Here is a 24,397-nt window from a genome sequence, read left to right as displayed (position 1 = left end):
GCATCATTCATAATTGAAACACCCTGGAAACAGCCTAAATGCCCATACACCAGAGAGCAGATGAGTAAACCAAGGTGCATACACGCAATGGAGTTTACGCAGCTGTGAAGGAGAATGAGCTCTATGAACTGACAAGGAGCAATTTCCAGAACATGCTGCTCCATAGAAAAAGCAAAGTGCAAGAATGTTGATAGTATGCTACCCTTCACAAAAGAAAAGAAGTTATAAGAAAACAGATACGTATTTGCTCATTTGTGAAAAGAAAATGCAAGGAGGATAAACTAAGAAGTAAGTGATCAGTCATCTACAGCAGGAAGGTAGAAGGAGGGGGAAAGAAGTGGGGGCCGGGAACACAGCAGCAGGGTGAGGACTACAGCGTTGTTACAGCTCTGACCCTCAAGACCACAGCAACAGCCCACAACCCTCCCTTACCCACAAAGTAAACAAACAGTCCAAATCAACCAAGAGGAACCAAAAATGGAATGCAAAGTCTAACAAATGAATAACACAAGCACACTTAAGGAGCTAGGAAAACACGATATTGCCTGCATACCATGTATGACTAAAGACAACAATGTAGTCAGTGAATGTGCTTCTTACAGGCACATGGGTTACAATTTCTGAAACTAAGTTACATGTATTGCAGAATTGAATAAAAATAAGCAAATGTATTTTGAACAATAAGAATTGAGTTCTTCAGGACTAAGGAGAGAAGTCACAGATAAGGGGGTTAGGGGGCAATCTGGTGGTGCTGAGCTGGCAATGTCCTCTCTGCTTGGGCCATGTGAGGACACACGGAGAAGCCAGCAGTCTGCACCACGAAGAGGGCCCTCACCAGAACTCAAAAATGCTGCCACCCTGATCTTGGACTTCCAGGCTCCAAAGCCCTAAGAAATTTCTGTCGTTTATAAGCCACCCAGTCCATGGTATTTCGTTTCTAGCAGACCAACGAAGGAAGGTGTCCATGAAATTCAAATAGGGTCTTCAGTTCAATGCTGCTGCTCTCATGCTATTTCTTGGTTCTGATAACTGCATTGTAGTTACGTAAGATGCTACCACCAACAAAGATTGGGAGAGGGATACGTGGAAACTCAGTACTTAACAACTTTTCTATGTTTCCAAAAGTAGCTCCAAATAAAAGAATTTCTAAAAGACTGTGACATAGTCAAGGGCAGAGAGAATGCTCCTCAGGTGTTCCCAGCACCTACAGAGCCCTTCCAATACTAGCAGCTCAATAATGTCTCAAATGATGACTGAATAAATAAATAAGTGACAAGTTATGGTGTCTAATCAAGTAATACACATGTATAGACAAAACAATATAAATGCCACAGGTCAAAGTTATTTCATATATAAAAAGAACAGTGGATTAAAGCCAGGATAATGAAAGATGCAAAACTAAGCACTCCGAGGCTGCATGACAGCCCCCAGGGAACTTGCAGGAGCTACAGGAACTTTGTGAATTCTAAGGAATGGCGGGGCAACTGCACAAAGATGTAATTCATCTGTTTCAATCACTATACATACATGATTCTAGCACCATTACAAAGTAAAGAGAGAAACTGATTCAGGATGGAAAGAGGGCAATAAAAAGCCCTACAGACCTAGCTGAGGGTTTCTTGGCCCCTGGGCTTCCAGAAGATTCACTCTACAACATATTCCTATTAATATGAATTCCTAGGTAAGATGATAGCTTAATGACCTGACCTACCTTAGGATATTTTTTTTTCCCCAATAGGAAGCAGATAATCATAAGGTTGGAAAACAGTCCTCAAGCTGATGAGACAGTTATGATCTCCTGCCAGCCCTCCACAATCAATACTTGAGAATTCACTGTTACAAGTGCACAGTAAACCTGAAAATGTTGCCCAGGTCATGTGTTCATAGTCAATCACAAAGCACTCTCTCCAGATCATTGATCATCAATGAAATGTGATCCTTACGGTGAAAAAACTAACACAGCAAACAAATGCAAGCTACAATTTTTATTTAGCTTAATAAAGCCAATCTGCTCATTCCCAGAGCATCTGGAATGGCTCCCTGTGCTAAACAACCCCCCCTCCCCGTGCCTAAAGCAATCTGAGTGCACAGTCAGCCCAACCCAGAGGCCACCGAGAAATAAACAGATGCTGAGTAACTGTACCATCAGTAACTCAACACGTAATTATACTTAATTTCGCTTTTTCATTTCCTCCTTTTATGCCTTTAAGAATCCAATTCCACTTCAATGGGCATAAGCACCACTCATGCTCCTGAGTGTGAGATACTCTGCAAGAGGCTTCTTCACGCCCCTTATCTTACTGGTATAGAGCCAGTTCAGGGTTCTGTCACTTAGTCATGTGACTTTTTAAAAGTCTGTCAAAGAGATGGCACAAAAGTTAACAAACTTGACCTTGGTCATAAAACAATGTGGCAGGAGTCAAACTGGCGTCTTCTGATTTCAATCTGGAACCTTTTCTGTTATACCAGTGTCAACCAAAAATACTTCTCTAGGAATAAGGAGAACTCAGAAAGACTCTACTCAAGATAACTAACTTAGTATTGCTATATGGTTATTGATAAATGTAACAAAGAAAAGAAAATGAACAGCTGTAGAAACTTACCTTGAAAGGTAGGAATGAGAGACAGCCAAGGCAAGAATGCAAACAGTGGCAAAGCGGTACTGCTGGACCTCAGCACGGATTCTACACTGCCTCTTCTGGGAGTGAACGTACTCTGGGTAGGGACATGCTACAATCTCAATCTACACAGAGAGGCTGCCGAGGACTTTGTTTTCCTTCTGATTCGGGATGGCTAAAGGACCAAGCTCTCTCTCCTTTATAACCCAACCCAAGCACCAGCTTGAAAGAGAAAGTTACACATCAGTTTCCTCCTGAGTGAATGGAATGGCAAGGGCCCTCACAGAGCTGCTGTGAGCCCAGGGAGTCCACACAACGGAGCACTTTGATCTCCAAGAAGAACGGGGCTAAGCCCTAAGCACCATTAGTCTGTTTCTTTCTTTCTTTGTCCTCCATGTTATTTTCATTACATTCATTTGATCCTCTTTCATGTGCCTATGGACTATTTTATCTGTCCTCTTTCAAAACTGAATTTATTTTTGGCAATACTACTTTATATCTGTGGAGAAAAAAAAAAACCCTTTCTTTGGATAAATGGTGAAGGAAAGTTGTAAGAAAAATAAAAGTCTAATCTCCCACCCCATACTTTAAAAGTAATCTAGCTTTAGTGAAGAGAAAAGGAAGAAACAGAGACTCCCAGGGGCACTGCTATTCAAGCCTGCTTTCACCAGAGATGACCGTGCAGGGAGCACTGTGCCATGGAGAACCGGCGAGGTTCCCAAGCAACAGTGAGAACCGCACAGGTGAGCTCCAGATGCAGGCAACTGTCAGCACACCCACAGGTACTTGACTGAGCAGCCACCAGGCCAGATCGTTCAGTAACTATGTGACCACTGTCATCTGGTGTCTCTGAAAAACAGCCCACATGTCAAGTCACATAAGAGAGGCTCTGTTTGAAGTTTATAAGATCAAATTTAAGATGACTGCTTTATAAAATGACTTTATGGTCACTTTAAAGAAATAACACAAGAGGGAAAACTAATCAAAATGGGTTCTAGTCCCACGCACAGTGAAAAGAAGGTAAGGAATGGCCACTCTAGCACTTCAGCTCTTTGGTGGCCGGGAAACAGGTAGTGACCTATACAATCACACAAATTTCCAGAACATACTTGATTGTGAACCTAGTTAAAGTAAATTCACCTAGGTCCAGCTAGAATTATCTGGGACAACTGGTTCTTCTAAAAATGCTAAAATAGTATAAAATGACTCCACAAATCTAAATAGTCTGATAAATATTCAAATATATTAATTTTAAGCAAATGTAAGAAAGCACATTGAATAACCAGAGATACAGATCTCACGTATTCACTTGTTTTAACTTGGAGTCTAAATTGCTTAAAATCATTCCCCTCGATCAATGAAATGAGACGGAAAGAGGAGGGGGAAGTATGCAAAGCAGGAGAAGAAACAATCGCAGGATCAAGCCACTTGACTTAGCCAAAAGTGTAATGGTTCCACCATCTACCCAACCTCCCATTAGCTTGCCTTCCGCTTTGTCCAGCAAGCACGTATCAGACTGGAAAGCCACCGCCGAGAAGACATGGAAAGCTCGAGGGAATTCTGGAAGAAGTTTACAAAACACCACAGGAATTCTCTATATTTATCTAAAGTCCTGGAAGAAGCCAGATCTATCCACATACACTCCTTAGTGGGTTGGCAAACTATGGTCTGCAAGCCAAATCTGGCCCACCTGTTCTTGTACAGCCTGAGAACTAATGGCTTTCACATTTTTAAATGGCTAAAAAAAAAAAAAAAATCAAAAGAAGAGTCACATCTCCTGACATGTGGAAATTAAATGAGATTCAAATTTCAGTGTCCACAAATAAAGTTCTATTGGCACAGAGTTACCTCATTTATTTACATGTTGCCTATGGCTTCTGCGCCACAATGGCTGAGCTGAGTAGTTCAACAGATACCATATGAAAGACTATCTGAACCAAAGTTTGCCAAAATCCTCCCTATATTAAAAGTTGCCGGTGGGGAGGGTATATAGCTCAGTGGTAGAGCAAATGCCTAGCATGCACGAGGTCATGGGTTCGATCCCCAGCATATGTTAAATGAAAGCAAACAAACAAACAAACAAACCTAACCCCCTCCAAAAGTTGCTACTAATTTGCCTTGAAGTAACTGGATTGAGCTATGTAGCTTTGCACAAGAGACTCCAGATGGCTTTACTGAATACCATCTGAGCAAAGGAACAGAGAAATAACTGTACCTCATTGTAGTTAAGCTAAAAGTCATCAAACCCCCATGACTATTTCTAAAGCATATTCTTTAACAAAGAAAGTAGCTCTTTCACCATTTTGTTACTCCCAGCGGGGGAAAAGGTGTAAGAAAACTACCTGTCTTACTCCCTTTACCACTTAAGAAGCCCAGAGTCTTCCACTTACATACAAAATATAGCAGAACAAACAAGTATCTTTTTCTTGAGAGGGACAAAAAAAATACCAGACAGTGCAAAGCAGGGGCTCCTGGTCACTTTTTGGCATTATTACCTGACATTAAGACTGGTGGCAATGTTAACCTAAGAATAAAATCTTCAATATATTTTCCTTACCCTCAAGCTTTTCAGTAGGAAATTTTTTATACACACAGAAATTTAAGAGAATAGGTCAATGAAAATTCCAATAAACGCTGCCTAGATTCTCATGTAATTACCTGCTGCCACATTTGTTTCATCCATTTCTTTATCTGTCGTTTCTAGTGGCAGTGACTCAATCTTTAGGAAATCATTGGCAGACCATCCTAACACCTCACCCTAAATAACCCAGCAACCAATTTTCAAGGAAATAAGATGTAAAACTACAGAAAGGGCATAAGAGAAAAACAAAACAGAAAAAAAAAAAATTGTGTTCCCCACCACACACAGATTCGTGGAGATGGAGGGAACACCCAAGATCCTAACAGCCACAGAGTCAACCCCGGAGGGTGGCTGCTGCGGCCCGGGGGTGGTTTGCCTGGCGGGGTGATTATCAGAAGAGACCAGGGTAGCTCGGACCCTCTGCCTCCCGCGCTCCACGACCTCTCCTCCTCAGGAAGGACCGCACACCTGCGGCACTCACCTAAGGGCAGCAGCATGGTAAGTGTCAACGTAATCAGAAATGAAGAGCTCTCGGTTCTTGATGACTGGGTCTGTTATGACAAGTTCTCTTCCAGAGTCTGTCCACAAAAAAAAAAAAAATTAAGAGTATATTAAAATTGAGCTTTCCAAAACAACTAGGAAAATTTTACAAAATTTTTCTTTCAGGTTCACCTCCCATTATAGAATGCACAATAAATAGCCAGGCCTGGTCAGCAAAACAGAGAAGAGCAATAACACACAGGAATAATACACAGGAGCAAAGTGCCCTCCTGGATGTGTTTTTACCCTTTAGCCAGTCTGCTTTAAGAACAAAACGAAAATCGAAGGAAAAAGAGAAGAAACAGCCATCGCATTTTAGCAACTTTTAACTACTAACATTTTTAGTGAACCTGTGCATCTTATATTTTACTGTTAAATATCCCAGCTGGGACAAAGAGAAATCACACTGTTTCCATTGAAAGAATAACTAAGCTACTTCTTTAAAATAAGAACCCACAATTTAATGGCTTTAACAGAAATTTTAAGTTTCAAAAAAGAAAAAAAAAGTAAAATATATAAGAACATTATTCATCAAAAATGTTTTTACTGCTGATTTGTTGACTCAAAACCTGTCAACCAAAGCAGTGTGAGAGGGTGGGAAGGGACAGGCATCAGGGCCAGACACAACTGGACCCCTGCCCCAGTCTCCACTCAGAAGACATGCAGCTTTATCAACTCCCTTAGCATCTCTAAGCCTCAATTTCCTCATCTGAAAGTGGGGAGTGACAACCTCTAACTCATATAATTTATGGGCAACAAATGTGAATGAGCTAGAATGAGGTCGAGCGTATTTCCCGAATATTTTGGAATTCAGTATTGACTTTCCGAACAACAGGAAGGTAGTTCAGAGCATCTTTTTATTTTTTTTCTCCTTCTGGCATTGCAGTTTCTACTCAATAATTGTATTGACACATGAGATACATACATAAAATCTGTATTACATTTGTTTAGATGTATAATGGCTCCTTTTTATTGATTTTTTTCTTAAAATATGCTCGACCTCATTCTAGCTCATTCACATTTCTTATATTCAAATGTGAATTCCAAAATATCAGGAAAGTTTTGCTTTGATAACTGAAGTGTTCACAACCCTGAATACAGAGAAGTTCAACAATACAGATTATTGAAAAGGAAAAAAAGAAAGAAAATCCAATCCTAGAGGGCTTTAAGTATCATTACTTCAACATTAGGTGAGAAAAAGGAAATAAAAAATGGAGTTACTGTCATTTCCAAAGAACTATCTCTACTCCAAGTATAAGGGGAAGATGCTCTCAGCACATGATCAGGTTGTTTCTTTTTTAAGGCAAAAATAATGAAAGAGCCCTTATAAAAAGAAAACATTCCAATACTGTTTTTATTTATAAAAAGCTTTTTAGGGAAAATTTTTCCTAGCGGTTATTTCCATTTAATGAATGTTTTTAAGAAAGAACTTTGCTCCAAGCTAAGAAAGTGTAAGAATCAAACCAGAAAGACATATTTACCATTTTCATTATGTCGATCCTGAACCAAATGCTGATACACAGAATCTGGAACTTCAGACTGACGGTAGTACCATTTGACGTTCATGAGTAGATGGTCCCTCTTACTCTGAAAAGGAAAATCTAACAGCATTAGGAACAGGATTTCGAGTGCCCACAGGTGCATACCATACCCATGATCAAAAGCCCCTGGAAACAGGTGGACAGGCAGAGAGGGAGACACACACCATCACCAGGACCACAACAATCCATACGTCAATTGTTAGGTCAAATTTCATTTTTTGAAAAATCCCAGGCATAAAACCCCTCTGAGCTTATCCTTGAAACAAAGGAGACTAAACCTGAATCTGTAATCTCCCCAGTTTGATTAATTCATTCAATATTATATATTTTTTAGCTTAGCATTAACTACGTAGCACTACAGAAATACACTCTTCTTGTATCTTAACTTTTAATTATTTTGGTAAATATAAACTGTCAGCACACCGTCAAGGCCAGTAAGGGCAGTAAGTCAGAACGAACTCACCCAGCAAAGCCTGGCACAGAGCCATCTTTCCAAGGGCTGCCAGTCCCTCCACTCCTGCCACTGTGTCTGCACTTACTGCTGTATGGCAAACTGATACGTACACTATGGGTGGTGAGGGAGGCACTTTTGAGTCCATGGAGCAAGGACCCTGTCTTATTTATCTTCAAACTTCCCAGGAAAAGAACACCTCGTACATAAATATTTGTTAATAATGAAGAGTTCTATGTTGATCAGGGTCCCGTAAATGCTTGTGGGACACTCAACCACGTTATCCTTCCAAGTTAACTTTGTTCCTAGTTCACCCGAAGAATAAAGGATCAAATTTCCATTTGAAGGCTGTGAGGCTACAGCTTAAGGTAGATCATCTCTCTGCACCTGGCCGTGAAACATGGAGACATGGCAGAACACTAAGGCTTCCTGTGGCCTCATGAAGCACTTTTCCAGCCCAGGTGAGAACCAGACGAGACTTCCCAAGGTGAGCGCAGTACCAGTCCTCTTAGCAGGCCCTACCTTTTCACCACAAGTCAGTGGGTCAGAAATGAATGAGAGCTAAAATTCGAGGAACACCTCATGTATAATACAGTAGGTGGTCAAATCCTAAAGTATGTCAAAGGAGCCTTCTCTAATGAAGTAAGACACTTTATTCTTTAACGAGAGGTATATATAAAGTCTCCACTGAAAGACCAGAGGGTTCAAAAATACCCTGGCAAAAATATTTAAGCCATTTAACGGACCGGAAAGAAAACCACCACCAAAAGCCTGGACTGAACTCACGTGTGAAGAAGCGCTATTCCACAGCGACTGTCACAAACACGAAGACGCTTCCTCTGCAACTGCCTGTGCCCAGCAGACAAGCCCACAGATGTAGGGCGTCGTCACTAGTGCGAGTAAACCAGGCCGTGTGCAGAGAATAATCCTCCACAACGGGCGCTTTTTAGGTTTTACCCGTCTTGCACTTTTATATTCTATACAGGTTCATACGGCAGGCGGGAAAAAGAGAACAAGTAAGTAGGCCACATAAAAAGAATACATGTTACGTGCAGGAGTTTACAGACAGGTGCAATTACTTCCAGCAAGGGATTACTGAGGGAGTGCCATCCGACCTGGGGAAAAATGGGAAGTGTTTCAATGGATTCTTTTCTAGGCAAAGGAGGAGACCTGAAAAAGACACAAACACAAAGAAAGCACTAGATATACATGAGACGTGCACGGGGTCCATCTGCACTCAGCACAGGAGAACACTCTGCGTGACACTGAGAAGAACCTGAATCCTGGCTACAGTCCGGCCGTTCGTGGGCTTCTAACTCTCTGAGAAAATGGGCCTTCTAGCTCCACCGCTGACCAAAGCCACAAGCAGTGAGGTACAAAACACCAGGACGAGGGAGAGCAGCTAGGAAGCTACGGCCTCCTTCCCAGGCAGGATGCTGGAGAGCAAGGCCAGACAGAGGCACCCATCGTGGGAAGGAGGGGACGATCCAGGGACCAACCCACGTAAGTGACACACTGTCCAGCACAGGGTTCTCAACCTAAAAACTACTGACTTTTGGTCCAGGTAAGTCGGGGGGGGGGGGTGCTATCCAGTGCACTGTTAGATGTTTAACAGCAACCCTGGCCTCCAACCACTAATTGCCAGCGGCAACCCCTCCCTCATTGCGATAACCCAAAATATCTTCAAACATTGCCAAATATTCCCTTCAGGGACAAAATACCTCCAGATGAAAACCAATGGCCTAACAGTTTCCTTTTTAAGGACTGCTAAACCAGAACAGTAAGACTAAAACCTGGTTCCAGCATTACCGGGCTGGGAACGTGAACTACAGATAAGAACACAGGAAAGTCCATCAAGGTTCACATCCCAGCTCCATCACTTCCCAGTCACACCACCCTGGGCACATTTCTAAGATCCTCTGAGTCTGTCCTCACTGTAAAATAGGAATATTGAAACCTACGTAAAGGGCTCATGAAAGAATTACAAAGATGGAAACGCATCTGGAACTGAGCAGGTGCCCAGGAGTACTGTCTCCTGTGATAGTAGGTGACTGTAACCAGTGACTCACAGAAAATTTCAACAACTTTGCTGAGAATTAATTGTAGGAGTTATGTCTCCTCCAGAATATGGTTTCCTTCAAAAGATGAGTGATTTCTAGTCACTGGGCTGCTGAAGGATGACTCAACACTCAGAGTAATGAATTACTCAACAGAGCACAAAGGAACTCAGATCTACCAGCAGTCCTAGCAACAGCTGTTTGAAAATTCATACTTTAAGTATTTCTGCAGCATGTCTAATACATGCGGAAACCTGAAGGGCGCAAGAAATAACCTTTTAAAGTTACCAGAACTGGCAATCACATTTTTCAGAACCAAGCCAGTGATTCTGGTGACCTTTGAGGTATAATCTGTGTGCTACCTTTTGACCCAGGCACATCTAATGATTCCACCCACACAAAATTACCACTCTGGTTTGTTTGTACCTAGATTTATGACTCCAATTATCAGCCTTTACAAGGGGGAGTTGAAAGCCTACTGGATTTCCTAATGCAATACTACCTAACAACCATGGAGTGGCGGTATTGTGTTAAAAAAGCTTCCAGATTCTGAATTTCACAGACAACACCACAAAGGTAGGCAGGCTCAAAGTAAACAGAAGTTCCGAACAAATTTAAGCAGCTGTAAAAGTCACAATCTTCTTAAACAGGCCAGCAATTTAGTTAAAGATTAATCATCTACAAAGGGAGGCACTGTGTTGTTTCAGAGGGCACTAAATTATGTAATCTAGGACCCTGGTAGTGTCTGCAATTACTAGTAACTGGGGGTGACTTTAGTGGAGTCACCTTGCCACCTGACTGGTGAAGATGGTTCCATCCTATATGCTTATGTTTATATTTCTCCCCCAGATGAAACTTAATAGATAAAATGGAATTAGGAGAGAACCCTCTTGTTTTCTCTGTATCGCACAATGGTGTTAGCTAACATCATCATCCTAAAGAAGATCTACAAATTAAAATGTCATCTTCCACGAAGCTGACTGCTGTGAGCTGAGGAACAGCAAAAGGGGGGAGAGCACCCCCTTCCCAGGACGTGCTCCCAAAGCCATCTCAGACACACGGCACTGCTCGGATGTCTACCACGGGCCATCTTCTTCTTCCTTGCACTTTTCACTAGCCAAAGGCCTCTACTCAAAATCACAGAAAATTAAAGGCAGAAGTGGACTTAGAGACCATCAAATTCAACCCAAACCACCTGGGTTTGATGGCTTTGCAACTATGTTGCGTGACTTCGGCCAATTACTTCCTCCCAGCCTTAATCCTCTTGTACACATAAAAAGGAAAAATGAACAGTCTACATTTCACTCGGCTGTGAGGATTAAACAGATGAATATAGACCGGACTGGCTCTCAACAAATGCTGGATATTACTATCTCTGTTTTACAGATGAAGAAAGAAGTCAAGCTATAGTTGAGAGGTTGGTTATAAATTTGGCTTTTCTCAGATCCAAAATTATGCTAGTAATAGCAATACAAAAACAAATCAAGTAGCAAATCAGGGTGACAGTTTCTTCATTTTTGCAGCAATTCAAGAAGCATACAGGTATTTCTAACAAATTTGCCTCATTGCTGACAGGTGACATAACTGGAAGATGCGTAAAGGTCAAAGTGGTTTTAAATGACACATTTTAAACACAATGCTGAGTGAAGAAGGAAATGGTGCAAAGTTTCCTATGTGAAGGTATCCTGGGGTATATTTCTGAATATAGAGATGAGCCCACTGGGAAGCAAGTAATTTCCCACCATTTTTTCTTTAGAGAATGATTGATTACAGGTGGTGGATGTGCCAGCGTTGGGAGGAAGCCACCAAACAGCAGCGCGTCCAACCTGCTCACAGTAAGCTTGCACAGACTCTTTAAAGAGAGGAGCTGATTCTGGGTTAAATTAGGGATGTACGTAAATTGAAGGAAATACAGAGTTTAATAGAGGACAAAACCCATCCCCACCTGGGTTTAGAAAAAAGACAGTTTAATGGGAGTTGTTTAGGAGCAGAACAGGGAGGAGTTCTAGATCTCTGCATGTCAGGCAATAGGTTGAGAATTAATGAATTAAAAAGTCAGATCTGAAATTAAACATTCAGAATAAGGTAACTGGCAAAAGCAGACTAGGGGGTAAGGTAGGCAGTAGAGACCAGAAAGGCAAACAGGAGGTTGCTACTGAAGGGACACTGGCTCATTTTACCAGCAGCACACAACCTGACCATCCCAAATACAAATGCACAAGAGCCAAGGTAAATTTCCCTTCCTAGGGATCTTCCATGATTATTAATATGGTTACTTTCATTGATCTAAATAGCCAAGTGTGTCCTTCCTAGGACCAATCTTAACATCATCCTCTGGGAAAACCTTTTTACACAACATAGAAAAATAAAAGAAATGCAGCGGTGTGGAGGATAGCAGGGCTGAGAAGAAGGGTAGGAGTTAATAAATGACCAATTTGACAAGTGCAGAGACTCCCCTTTCAACATTCTTTATTCCAAACCAGAATGGGGACAATAATTTTATACTCATCTGCGTTACAGAGGAAGGACCTTCTTTGCCCCCCATCAATCACCTACCAGGGATTGGCAGGTACCAGGGCTCCCAAAGCCCTCCAAACACATCATTCTAGTCCCCCACTGTTATCAAATGTGACAGAGGATCAAGGCCAAAGACAACCTAACTAGGATATGAAGATGGGTATCGCCAATTGAACAATTTTTGCGAAATCCAAATAATCTACTAGAGGTAACAGAGCAACTTCCTTCAAGTTCTTAACTGCTAGTTCCTGGGAGCTCATATTTCAAACAAAAGAAGATCTAGATTCAGAGTCAGGTGAAATCAGACCAAAATTCTTGTTTTATAAAGCCAAAATAGCCAATCAGGTTTCTCCAGAAATTTGGGAAAGAGAAATAGCTAACATTTGTATACAGTATGGCTTAAGATTCCTTTTGAAGAAACTTTCCAGGCACCTCCACAAAACGGTGATGACAAGGTTGAGCTCTATGAGTACTACAGGTTTGCTGTGTAATTCAGAAATGTCTACACAAACTCTGAATTGGGAACAAGGACGCTAAGTCTGCAGAGGCGGGGGCAACGGCCTAGCAGAAACAGAGCAGCCCCCCTTCCAGTGTGCTGCGTGGCTGGCGGGAGGCGGTGTTCCAGCCCTGTGGAGCCACCACCACCCACAGGGCGGTGCCTGTGGGGAAGATCGCCCTCAGGAAGACTTTGGGTACACAGTCTTAGTGGCTCCAATCATTCCTGACTTTGGGGGAGGGGCGCAGGGACAAAGAGGTCTAAGATTACTATTCCTCAAAGGCCTAATGTAACTCCAGGCATATGCACAGGGGAACCAACCTAAAGATAAGCTTTCTGTACCAGTCAGAGGATCATCATTACTCAACTTTGTGTGTAAAACATTGGGTAGGAAACATCTTATAATATCATTTCAAGCCACCACTCTACTCCTCACATAAGACACTCGGGATGGAACATTTTCTATACATCTAGATCTAAACAGTGTTACAGCCACTGCGGCTCCAAGTGCCATGAAAGAGTTACAGGAAAATGTTAAGTGCCATCAGGGCTCAGGCCATCAAGGTCCACCATCTCAGAGCTCTGCTCTGACATGGGTACCAGAAGGTTAGAGGAAAGGCGGAAACACAGACCTCAGAGTCTTGTTCTCAGAGAAGAAAGGGCGTTGAGTATTTCCTACAAATAATCTCACTATCAAGTACAAATCTCCCTAATGTACTGAGACATGAACTAAACGTTTCCTTTTATTTCAGAGGGTGGAGTAAGGCGGGTACACTTCTCCTGCCATTGAGTAAACAGAGCATCCACTCTTGCTTTGTCCTCAAATGCCCTTCTTCCAACTTTCTCAGAAGCATCCACTGCCCAATGGTGACTGAACTGACCTGTGAAAGAACCATGATTATACCACATCTCCCTTGTGGGGACCACAACACTTGAGTTTGTAACACAGAAACCTGTTTAGCAGTGTGATGGTAATTTTACGTATCAACTTCACTGTGCTAAGAGATGCCCAGACAGCTGGTAAAACGTTATTTCTGGGTGTGCCCGTGTGGTGTTTCTGGCAGAGATTAGAATTTGATTCAGTAGACTAAGTAAAGAGATTGGCCCTCCCCAGTGTGGGCACGCAGCATCCAATCTGTTGGGGGCCCAAATGGAACAAAAAGGATAAGGAAGAGAAATTCTCTCTCTTTTCTTGAGCCGTTCATCTTTTCCTGTCATCAGACATCAGGGCTCTTGACTCTTGGGCCTTTGCACTCTGGGACTTGTATCAGCAGCCCTCCTGGCTGTCGGGCCTTCGGCCTCAGACTGGGAGTTACACCACTGGCTCCCCTGGTTCTCAGGCCTTCGACTTGGGCCTAATTATTCCACCTGCCTTCCTGGCTCACCAGCGGGCAGACAGCAGAATTATGGGGCTTCTCAACCTCTATAACATCACGAGATAATTCGGATGGTGTATATATGTATGTCTCTCCTCTCGGTTCCACTTCTGCGGAGAACCCTGACTACAACAGTGGCCATGTCTTGGCGTCCGTAAATGGACAGAACCTGAACTACACAGGGGTCTGCTCAGAACTAGCACAATAAATGAAATGGGTAAAAATAGTTAAAAGGAACACAGAAACAAACCATATCTATTTGAGTAAACTGCTTATTGCCATTAGGCACTAGAACCAAAGTTGTTGCAGGCTTGTTTTCCAAACTTGTGGCGCTCAATCCAAAAGACTGTTTTCAAGAGGTTGCATCAGCATCCGGGCCTTTGTAAGAGGATTTGAATCACCTGGTATCAGATGGTGAAGCAAGAACGTGGAACTCTGGCCAAGCAGATGACTTTTTACAGTGTTTACAACCAAGATGTGTAAACAACTGGTTACATACAAATCCCCAGAAAGATGATGCAACTAAGTAAGTGCTGAAACAGTCTCCAATGATCAGAAATAAATTTCAAAATCACTGCTTCTTAGTGATGTCTTGCTTATTAACCAAACTTCCGTGTTCCGGTTAATTATTCTTACACTTCAATCTGGACAAAAATCAATCACTATTTTGGTAGGACCCAAAAGGTGCATGAATACAAACTGCTAACTATGGAGTCAAAACTTACTGTGAGGCAATTTCTATCGACAATTACATTATGCATGAACAGTGAAATTTTCAGACAGTGAATTCCTGTATTTGCAGTGGGGAGACCAAAGCTGAGAACAGGTAAAGCCCCGGGAAAATTCCTACTTCTTGGCCTCATAAGATAGGAGGCAGGGTCACTAGGCAGCCTCTGCTGTCCCTGTCCTCTTAAGCTGAAAACCAGTTTATGTCACATACAGAAAGATAAGCAGCACTTTAAAGGGGGACTTAGCACACGGGGACAGACATAACAAACCAAAGAACATTCCTGTAATTTCCCACACGAATCACACTGATGTACATCATACTGACAAAAATACTGAATGTCAGATTCCGGATTTAAAAGGTCCCAAAATTCAGGCTGAAGGGTCAAGCTAGGAAGATGAAATCTCACAGAGAAATTAAGACCCTATACCTGGATTCCCAAAATAAATCCCTTTCTAAAAGCCACTATTCATTCCAGCAATTATGATTATACCAGATAAATCCATAACCACAAATTTTCTATTTGGCCCAAAAGACTTTCCTCATAAAGGAAGAGAAAATAGCTGTTTGTAGGCAGCACCGTAAGAAACTGCCAAACTGCTCTTAACCTCTACTAAATGGAATTAAACAGTCTACTGAATTTCTTAAAAAAAAAAAAATCAGGCCCAAATACCACAAAGTTTATTTAACATGTCTGCAATACGCTGCTTGTTGTTTGGTGCTGGTGGAGGTCGTAGCAGCAATGTCACTCCTTCCGGGGGAGCTGATTACTTCCTGCACGGGACAGAGTCGGAGCAATTATCAAATCACTGATGGGGTGGGAGGAAAGAGGAAGTTAAGGGAGGAGGACCTGGGCTGCAGCCTTCCAAAATTCTCTAGAAGTTTCACAAATTAAACTATCACACTATTTTAGAAATAAAAATTACTAACTTATGATTAAAGGTACATCACACAGATTTTACTATTAAAAATTGATGCTGAAATATCTTGAAAAGATTTCACTGAGTCAACATGTGCTTTCAAGCAACATGTGGTTCTCAAGCTTGTTAGGCTCAGGATTCCTTACTTTCATCAAAATGGAGGAGTTCAAAGAACTTTCGTTTATGTGGGTTATATCTTAGTGTTTGCTATAGTAGAAAATGAAAATAAGGAAAAATTTGACATTTTTACTAATTCATTTAATGATAATAACCCCATTATATGCTAACATAACTAACTACAAGTAACTAAACTTCCAAAAAAACAAAATTTAGGAAACAAGTGACACTTCTGTTTTTACAAATCTCTTTTATATCTGGCTTAAGAAAACAGATTCTCATATCTGACTCTGCATTTAACCTGCTGGGATACACCACACATCACTTACCTTTGTAAAGCCCCACTGTACACTTCACTCGTGGGAGAATGAGAAAGAAAAAGGGAAATGATGTCTGGGCATAACCATGAAAGCGGTCTGGCCCTGCAGACCCATGGACAGCACGTGAAACGCTGCTCTGTGGGATGAAGGGCACGAGCCGCACAAGGTCCCTCTCAGACTCCGGTAGTTTAAACAACCTTAACAGGCTCCCCAAACGGAACCATGGCTGGAATGTTAGAACACACATGCATTGAGAAGTGAGATAACTACCAAAAAACAGAAGCTGCTATTTTCATTCATACAAACAGACATTCCAATAGTGAGCAGGAAGCTAAATTCTTGTTAATGAGAAGAAAATCTAGGTAAGAAGCCTCTCATTTCAATTTAAGATATTTTTCTAAAATTTGAGCTTGTGATATTGAGAAATATTTAAAGCTTGATTCAAACCAGAATACAAATACACTAAAAATACACACTTTAAAACAATGGTGAACCTATTAAGCTGAAAGCATGCAAGCAGAAAATAGGCAGAAACCAGGGTAACTTTTGTTTAGCAATCTGCAATTCCAGGCAACTTTGTGGCCAATTAAAAATGGCATTGCCTCCTACCTGAGAAAACTGGCCACATGCAACAACATCAGCTTTTAAGGGGAAAAAGCCCCACTTTTAGCTTACAATACTATATTGAATCATCATCTTTTATAAAGATGAACACATCTGTTTGATGTGAATCCAGCAATTCCTCTCTTTCTAGGTGATAACCTTTTCAGACTATTGTTTTCATACCGTTTTCTGAATTAAACTGTAAAACATAACACCATAAAATAAAATGCCTTTTAGTACCACAAAGTGTTTTACAACTGAATAAGTATTTGCCCTTTTAAGGAAAACTAACACAGGTTCCGAAATTATTTAAATTTAAATAAAACCAGCCTACATAATATGAATCCAATTACAGCTAGCAAACATTTTCAACTTGTCAATAAACAAATTCAAATAGTTTGGTTTAAAGGGGGGGAAACGGGTAGGAACACTTAAAATTTACGTTTTTCTATTTCACATTATGTAAACTAGTCTGTCTTAAGTATCTTATTTATTCTTCTCTCTTTTTAACTTAAACCAAAACAAAGACTGTAACAGTTAATACCTGTTAGTCTATTTATAACTATTCCATCTACAACCATTTTTCTAATACAAACATGCCCTGATAGCTTATCTCAGTCCACATGCCAGACAACAAAGGCCCACTGGCCGGTTGGCGAGGAGAAACGGAAAGCAGGAAATGAGAAGGCTTAGTTAATCCCCAGATAATCGATCAGTGTATTCAGTCAAGTATGAGCCAAGCTGAGGAAAGGCTGCTTAAAAAAAAGGAAGAAAATCAAAGAGCATGTGACTGGAGCCACAATTCATTTTAAAATAGGTTAATTTTTGCCAAGAAGATTCCCCATCACATTCAAGCACTAACAAAACTTAAATAAATGTCAGTATCTTTTAAAGGAAGAACTTTTTCTTCAAAATCCTTCATCTTCTATCCTTTCTCAGAAACATTTTAATTTGGGAGTTTTGTTCTGTTGTTTGGCTTTTGGTTTATCTTTTTTTTTTTTCTAGTCTAAATCAGTTTATTGAGTAATTTATATTCAATAAAACTGTGTGTGACAAATGTGTAACCAACCACCACAAGCAAGACAGGGAATATTTCCATTACCACAAAAAGACTAGCTTCCTTTAGAACTGATGAATCTGCTCCGCTGAAAAAGCTTTTGTGCCAGAAAATGCTAGGAAAACATTCTAATCTAAATTCCTTCCTCCACGTTAACACACAGAAACATTAACGTGGAGAAAAACAACTCTGAGTCGGCTGTGACGCTTCTTCCTCCCAGCTGATGCTGGAGACCAGCACAGACAACAATCCGTGTTCCTCAAGATCAAATAATTTGCTAGATAAGACTTCTGAGCTGAGACATTGAGTGATCTCCTAAACATCCCAGAATATGATAACAGTTACAGTGATAACAGCTATGAAAGTGGAAAAATATTTCAAATTAGTTTTACAATATACTTTCCTCAAATCATGTAACCAATACTGAATGAGCTTCTACCAGGTATGCGAAATTATTCTGGAGAGATACTGAGGATTCAGGAAAGGAAAGAACAGATAAAGTCCCCGTCTTGATAGAGCTTACATTTCAGTGGAGGGACAGACCTTTGCCAACCCCTCTACCCATCCAAAAACAGGTCAGAGAACAGTTAAGTGCTTTTAAAAAGCCACTAGTGGTTTCATGGGTGCATACATCTATCAAAATCCATCAAATTGTACATCTGAAGTACGTGTATATACATTACTATGTATAGCGGTGTACTATACACATAGTAAGTACACAGGCGTATCTCGGCAATATTGTGGGTTCAATTCCAGGCCACTGCAATAAAGTGAACAGCACAATCAAGTGAGTGACATGGTTTTTTTGGTTTCCTAGCACATAAAGGACTGGAGCATCTGAGGATTTGGGTATCCACAGAGGGTCCTGGACCAATCCCCCGAGGATACTGAGGAATGACTTTTTAAAGCAGTCATACATGTTCTCAACTGTTTGCAGAAGAAAGCCACCTACTCCTCTGCCCCCCACACATACCATCCCATCCACTGACAGAAACCACCTCACCTCAAAAATGCTCATAGTGTTACAGATGTTAAAAGGCATAGAGCCTTTAAATAATGACATCTAGAGAAGCTCTAATTGAATATAAGGTGCTCCACTCAGTGCTACCCTACAAAACCAGTCCTGAAATGAAAATAGAGTACAGCCAACTCCTCCTCATCCTGCGATAGACCATCAAGGCTGTACACACGCTAAAAAAGGGAAGGATGTTATTAATAAGATGTAATTGAAACCTCTCCTGAAAGAAAGCAATGAACACTATTTTTTATCATAACATTTTTTGTCTATGTTTGCTATTTCCACAAACTCCTCTTTGATTACAGATTATGTCTTTCCAAGAAGACTATTTGGCAGCAAACTGCTGACAAAGTATTGATGACAGCCCTCCTCACACAGCCTTATTAGCATTTCTATTGCCGCACTGCATATACTGGCATTATAAATCACATGCACTCAGTGTCGTGATTATAATATAATCAAGTAGTTACCTAACAACTAAGGGTATTTCAAATGCATTGAACTAATTTTTGAATATATGTTCTAATAATTAAATTCCATTATGGTTTCTACCTTTAAGCCTAAAGGTAGCAACACAAAAATCGCGTGCCATCCACAGTGGCCTCACATTTGCCATGAGATGTCACTTACATAGTTCACATCCAATTACTGAACACAACCAGCCCGAGCATCTATCACTTACATTAAAACAAGCAGAACCCAGCAGTAGGGCTGTCGGTGGCCATCACATGGCTTAAATGGATTTCTCACCTTTCAAGTATCAAGGGGTCCTCTTTCCCAGAACATCTCACTAAGGGGTTTGGCCTTTTAACAAAGAGAGCTACCCAAGTTGAAAGAAGCATTCAAAAGGCAGAACATGTTGCAAAGCCCAGCTCAGAGCTTGAGACATCTGCCCCTTGTGTTAAAATACAAAATAGTAAAAGGTCCTTTATATGAAAAATAAATACACAGAAAAAGGGAGCTTTTGTCAAGGCTGCTAACAAAGAAGCAAAGTCATATTAATACCTACGGAGTACTTGTTTTTGGCCAGTGTCCCACTGAAATTAGGAAGCCCTCCTGGAGAGAAGATCTATTAATTTCCTAGTTTTTAAGAACAGAGAAAGCCTTCCTGAAGTCTGTACTTGGACCCTAAATCTAAACCAGCCACCAAGTTCAAGGCTGTGCTCTGCTGTATTGCTGTCACCATTCATGTACGGTCACCATGATTGGTGCAAACTAAATTCCAAAGATTTAGAGAAAGACACATTAGAGTTCTCCACCCATCACCAATGATGATCTTTAAAACAAGAATCACAATAACCTCCTTAATTCTCTAAGTCCAGAAAAGCCTTTATTGTCGAGAGAAAATACTAACAGCTGACTCTCGGCAATTACCACACAACACAGTCACCACTCACCTATTAACAGTATTACCATACTCTATCACGTGAGGGGGAATCACTACAGAGGGGACTGCAGGAAATCGCTCTCTAGCTCTCCCAGTGCGACATCAGGTAGGCTAACAAGAGAGACTGTCAGAGTTCTAACTGGCAGTAAATAATTATTGGGACATAAAATGAAACAATGCCCAAGAAAATTTAATACGACCACACAATAGAGGAGACAGTAGAACCAACTGCTGGGAATTTATAGAGGTTACTCCTGCCTCTTCGCATTTATGCAGAAATCAATACCTATACTTCAAATCAGGCTCTAGAACTTGGTTCGTAACCTTTGCTAAGACCTTCTGTCTTTGCAAGAAAATGTGTATACATGCAAACTATTGCATAAAATATCTGAACATTCACAGGCTCCCAGTTTAAGAACTACTACACTTAGCACCACATTGTAACATTTGCTTATGTACCTTCAGCACCCGGCACCCCAAGGGAACCACAAGGGCAACAGGATCAGTTTTGTTCCCCACTATTCCCAGGGGCTAAAATACTGCCAACAGCAATCAATGAGTGACTGAATGAATGACAATTAAACACACACACACACACAAATGTAACTACCCCAAGCAATAACACATTAAGTTACCCCAAACAGACAACTTAAAATACAAAATTTGAAAACCTTCACCTGGCCCTAACAGTGAACACTACAACACTCCTATGTATTAACTAAACCCAGCTCCTCACCCTTCCACTCATTTGCTAAAACAGCTGAATAGGGAGGAAAAGTATTCTGATGTTATCCTATCAATCTGAGGTCCTAACCCTCTAAGCAAATCATTCTAATGGCAGATTACCCCTAGACAGTCCGTTAACAAATGCTGGCTCCAACAAAGCTGATTTTAAATAACACGGTAATCAAAAATAAATCATAGTTTCTAAACAACAGTACTGAATTTCAGATTTTTCTATTTGTGTGTTATGTGTAAATTTCTCAATCTATGATACCATAAACCCAGATTTAGTTACTGTGCAAAAAATTCATTATTGTGCCTATATTAGGTAACAGAGGCAGAGAAATGATAACCACTGTCTTCTATTACAAGCAGAAAATACCGTGACTGTCCTTTTGGTGTCCTTTCCCAAAAGTGTCATAAACAGTCTGGTATATTTTTAGTTGACCCAGCTGTGATGTCCCAATGTGCAGTCTATATTTTGATAAGCCTTTATATCACACAGATACGATATACCCAGAATTAGGTTAGAAAAGTGAAGCATTTAGAGAAGAAGAATGTACAGTCATATTTTAATGAAGGTTCATAAAAATTATGTTGTATTCAAATCTCATCAAAACTGAAGCTTCTTACATAGCAGAAATTCACTGTTTTTTGAAACTCTGGCCACATTTATTCTGGGAACAAGATACAGAATATTTCCTAACTTAACATTTTGAAAAAATAAACACTGCCACGGCACTTTGTTGTAAATATATTTGAATGAACTCTTAAGAGCATTTTTCTATGATTTTTTTCCACAAAGCAGTCCACAAAAATGTATGCTACATAAAGCATGAACTCCGAGTTTGCCATGAAAGTCCTCCCAATTAACTCTGGGAAAACCATAGTATTATCCAGGTATAACATTCCCCTTCTTATAAAAAGGACACAGTAATAAAGTGGACTATGTGATAAATATATCAAAATTAATAAATAAGTGCGCTTCATGCAGAACTGAGTTTTTTATATAAAATCAACAAAGTAGCTAGGATATGAAAAACGGGGCAGAAGAATTCAAACTAGGTTGTATCTGTAGGAACCAGCATGTTCTGGAGGTTGACTATAATAAATCAAGACAAAAGAGCCTAAAAACTAACCAAATATAAATAGTAAAATGGAAGGACACCTCAAAAATTAACAAAATGATTTTTAGCAAGATCTTCTCTTTTAAGTTTATCATCCTATCACAGGACCCTATATAACAGGCCCTTACAGAGAACAATGGCAGGCAAATTACTACAAGCTGGTATTAGATTCCCTAAACATCTAGAAAAAACTTCATGAGTAACAACCGAGGTGACCTGAAAAGTTTATAACATAACCAAACATCCTTTAACTGTATTTACCACATAACTTGGTCCATTTGTTCTGGAACTCTTCTCCTGCAATACCCTGCAACTAGTCTGATAATGGCAGGCAAAACTAAATGTGAAACCTTTGATTTATGTTTTACTCTAAGGTATGGCATGATAAAATTAAAATGCAATACAAATAAAATTTGGATTAAATCCCAAAACTGCAATTTTATGAAAACAGCATTAAACATTTACACTTAGCAAACTGTATAAAATGTTTTTTAATCTGCACTGGATTTTAAAAATTGAGATATAATTCACATACAGCAAAATGCAGAGACTTTAGGTACACTGTTCATTTAGTTTTTATGAAGATGTCCATAGACCCCTTTATAACCTAAACCCAAAATATTTCTACTCTTTCAGAAAGTTCTGTCAAGCACTTTCCCACCCAATCTCCACCCTTCTTGTAGAAGAAATCACTTATCTGACTTCTACTATAAAGACCAGGATAGTTCTACGTATTTAAATTTGTAAGAAACTGTCAAACTGTTTAAGTGGTTGCACCACTTTTATTCCCACCAGCAAAGAAAGAGAGCTCCTGGCCGGAGCAGGCGTCCTGCACACGGGGCCTGCCGGCCTTCTCCCCTCAGCCCTTCTGGCGGCTACACGGCAGTCTTCACTGCAGTTCTAACCTACGTTTCCCTGATACCTAATGACCTTTGAGCACTTTCTCATGGGCGTATCCTCCAGCCATATTTCTTCTTTCATAAAGTGTCTCTATTCAAGTCTCTGCCCACTTAAAAACACTGAGTTGCCTTATTACTAAGTTGTAGCAGTTCTGTCTTAGGTTTTTAATATATTCTGGATTCAATTCCTTTCTCAGATGTGTGTTATAAACATTTTCTCACAGTCTGAAGCTTCCCTATGAATATTAACAATGTCTCTCGAAGAATTCAATTTTTTTATTTTATGGTTAGTATTTTCTAACTCCTCTTTAAGAAATCTTTGTCTACATCAAGGTTGTAAAGACAGTTTTTACCTTATATTTAGTCCATGATCCATGCTCAAATTAACTCCTGTGTATGGTATGAGTTAGGGCTGGGTTTTGTCTTTTGGTTTTTGCCATATGGATATTCAGTTGTTCCAGCCTATTTGTTGAAAAGACTTTCCTTTTCCCATTGAAAATAGCTTGATGCTGTATGTTTAGATTCATTTAAATTTGCATTCAAGAAATAAAAGGTACATCTTAGCCCATGAGATCACTGGCATCTTAATCTCACTTTGTACAGTATCACCAATATTGGACAGTATCATTTCCTCTTATTAAAATACTTAATATTTACATAAAATCAATAGAAATATTGACCCAATGGTTATACTTTTTGAGGTTTTCTCATTTGAATTATTCAACTATATTTTATAAATATATACTTATTTAATATACGCATATACACTGAATTGTGACACCTGTAATGGCTTATGTTTATGTCTGTGAAACATATAAAATCTTAGCTATAATTGCTTGCTGATATATTACATCAGATAAATGTACATACCAGAAATAATCATACAAAACAGAGTATTTCCTCAAATCTCCAACCTCACTTACCAAACCAGTTACTCCTTTTCCTCAATATAAAGTTTTTCTGAAAAGTTAGTTTTAAGTTACCTCCTAAGGGGTACACATAATGACCAACCCAGCAGAAATAAGACCCACGTGGCCCAGATTGTGCTCTTGAAGTATCATTTCTTACTAAAAGAAACCAGGAAGTCTGGATGAAATGGTGAGTCCAGGCCTGCTGTGGAAATGTACAAGATGAGGACGGAGCATCTAGACACACAGGTAGCAAGGACGGTACGAGGCCACCAGGGTCATACTAGGACTCAGAAGCAAACTTGAGGAGGCTCCGTAGCAACCATGGAGCAATCTGGGCTTCAATAGGGATTAAGAATTGTAATTATTTTAAACCCATCAAATATGCTTAAGGGTACTCAATTCATTATTTGA

The 24,397-nt window shown here is 40.2% G+C and overlaps 1 protein-coding gene across 3 annotated transcripts in view; it reads right to left on the bottom strand.

The window, feature by feature from the left end:
* Positions 1-24,397, bottom strand: part of RERE (arginine-glutamic acid dipeptide repeats) — a 366,200-nt gene that overhangs the window by 148,081 nt on the left and 193,722 nt on the right. For all 3 annotated transcript variants that reach the window (XM_074377496.1, XM_074377499.1, XM_074377498.1), the window contains 2 exons: positions 7,221-7,326; positions 5,681-5,777 (listed from right to left, as the gene is read on the bottom strand). In XM_074377496.1, the coding sequence (XP_074233597.1) occupies positions 5,681-5,777; positions 7,221-7,326 (203 nt within the window). The remainder of the gene's footprint in view (positions 1-5,680; positions 5,778-7,220; positions 7,327-24,397) is intronic.

Source organism: Camelus bactrianus, chromosome 13, assembly GCF_048773025.1.
Source record: "Camelus bactrianus isolate YW-2024 breed Bactrian camel chromosome 13, ASM4877302v1, whole genome shotgun sequence".
NCBI lineage: Eukaryota > Metazoa > Chordata > Mammalia > Artiodactyla > Camelidae > Camelus > Camelus bactrianus.
The sequence above is the reverse complement of the archived record's forward strand: the minus strand, read 5'-3'. Positions and strand labels throughout refer to the sequence as shown.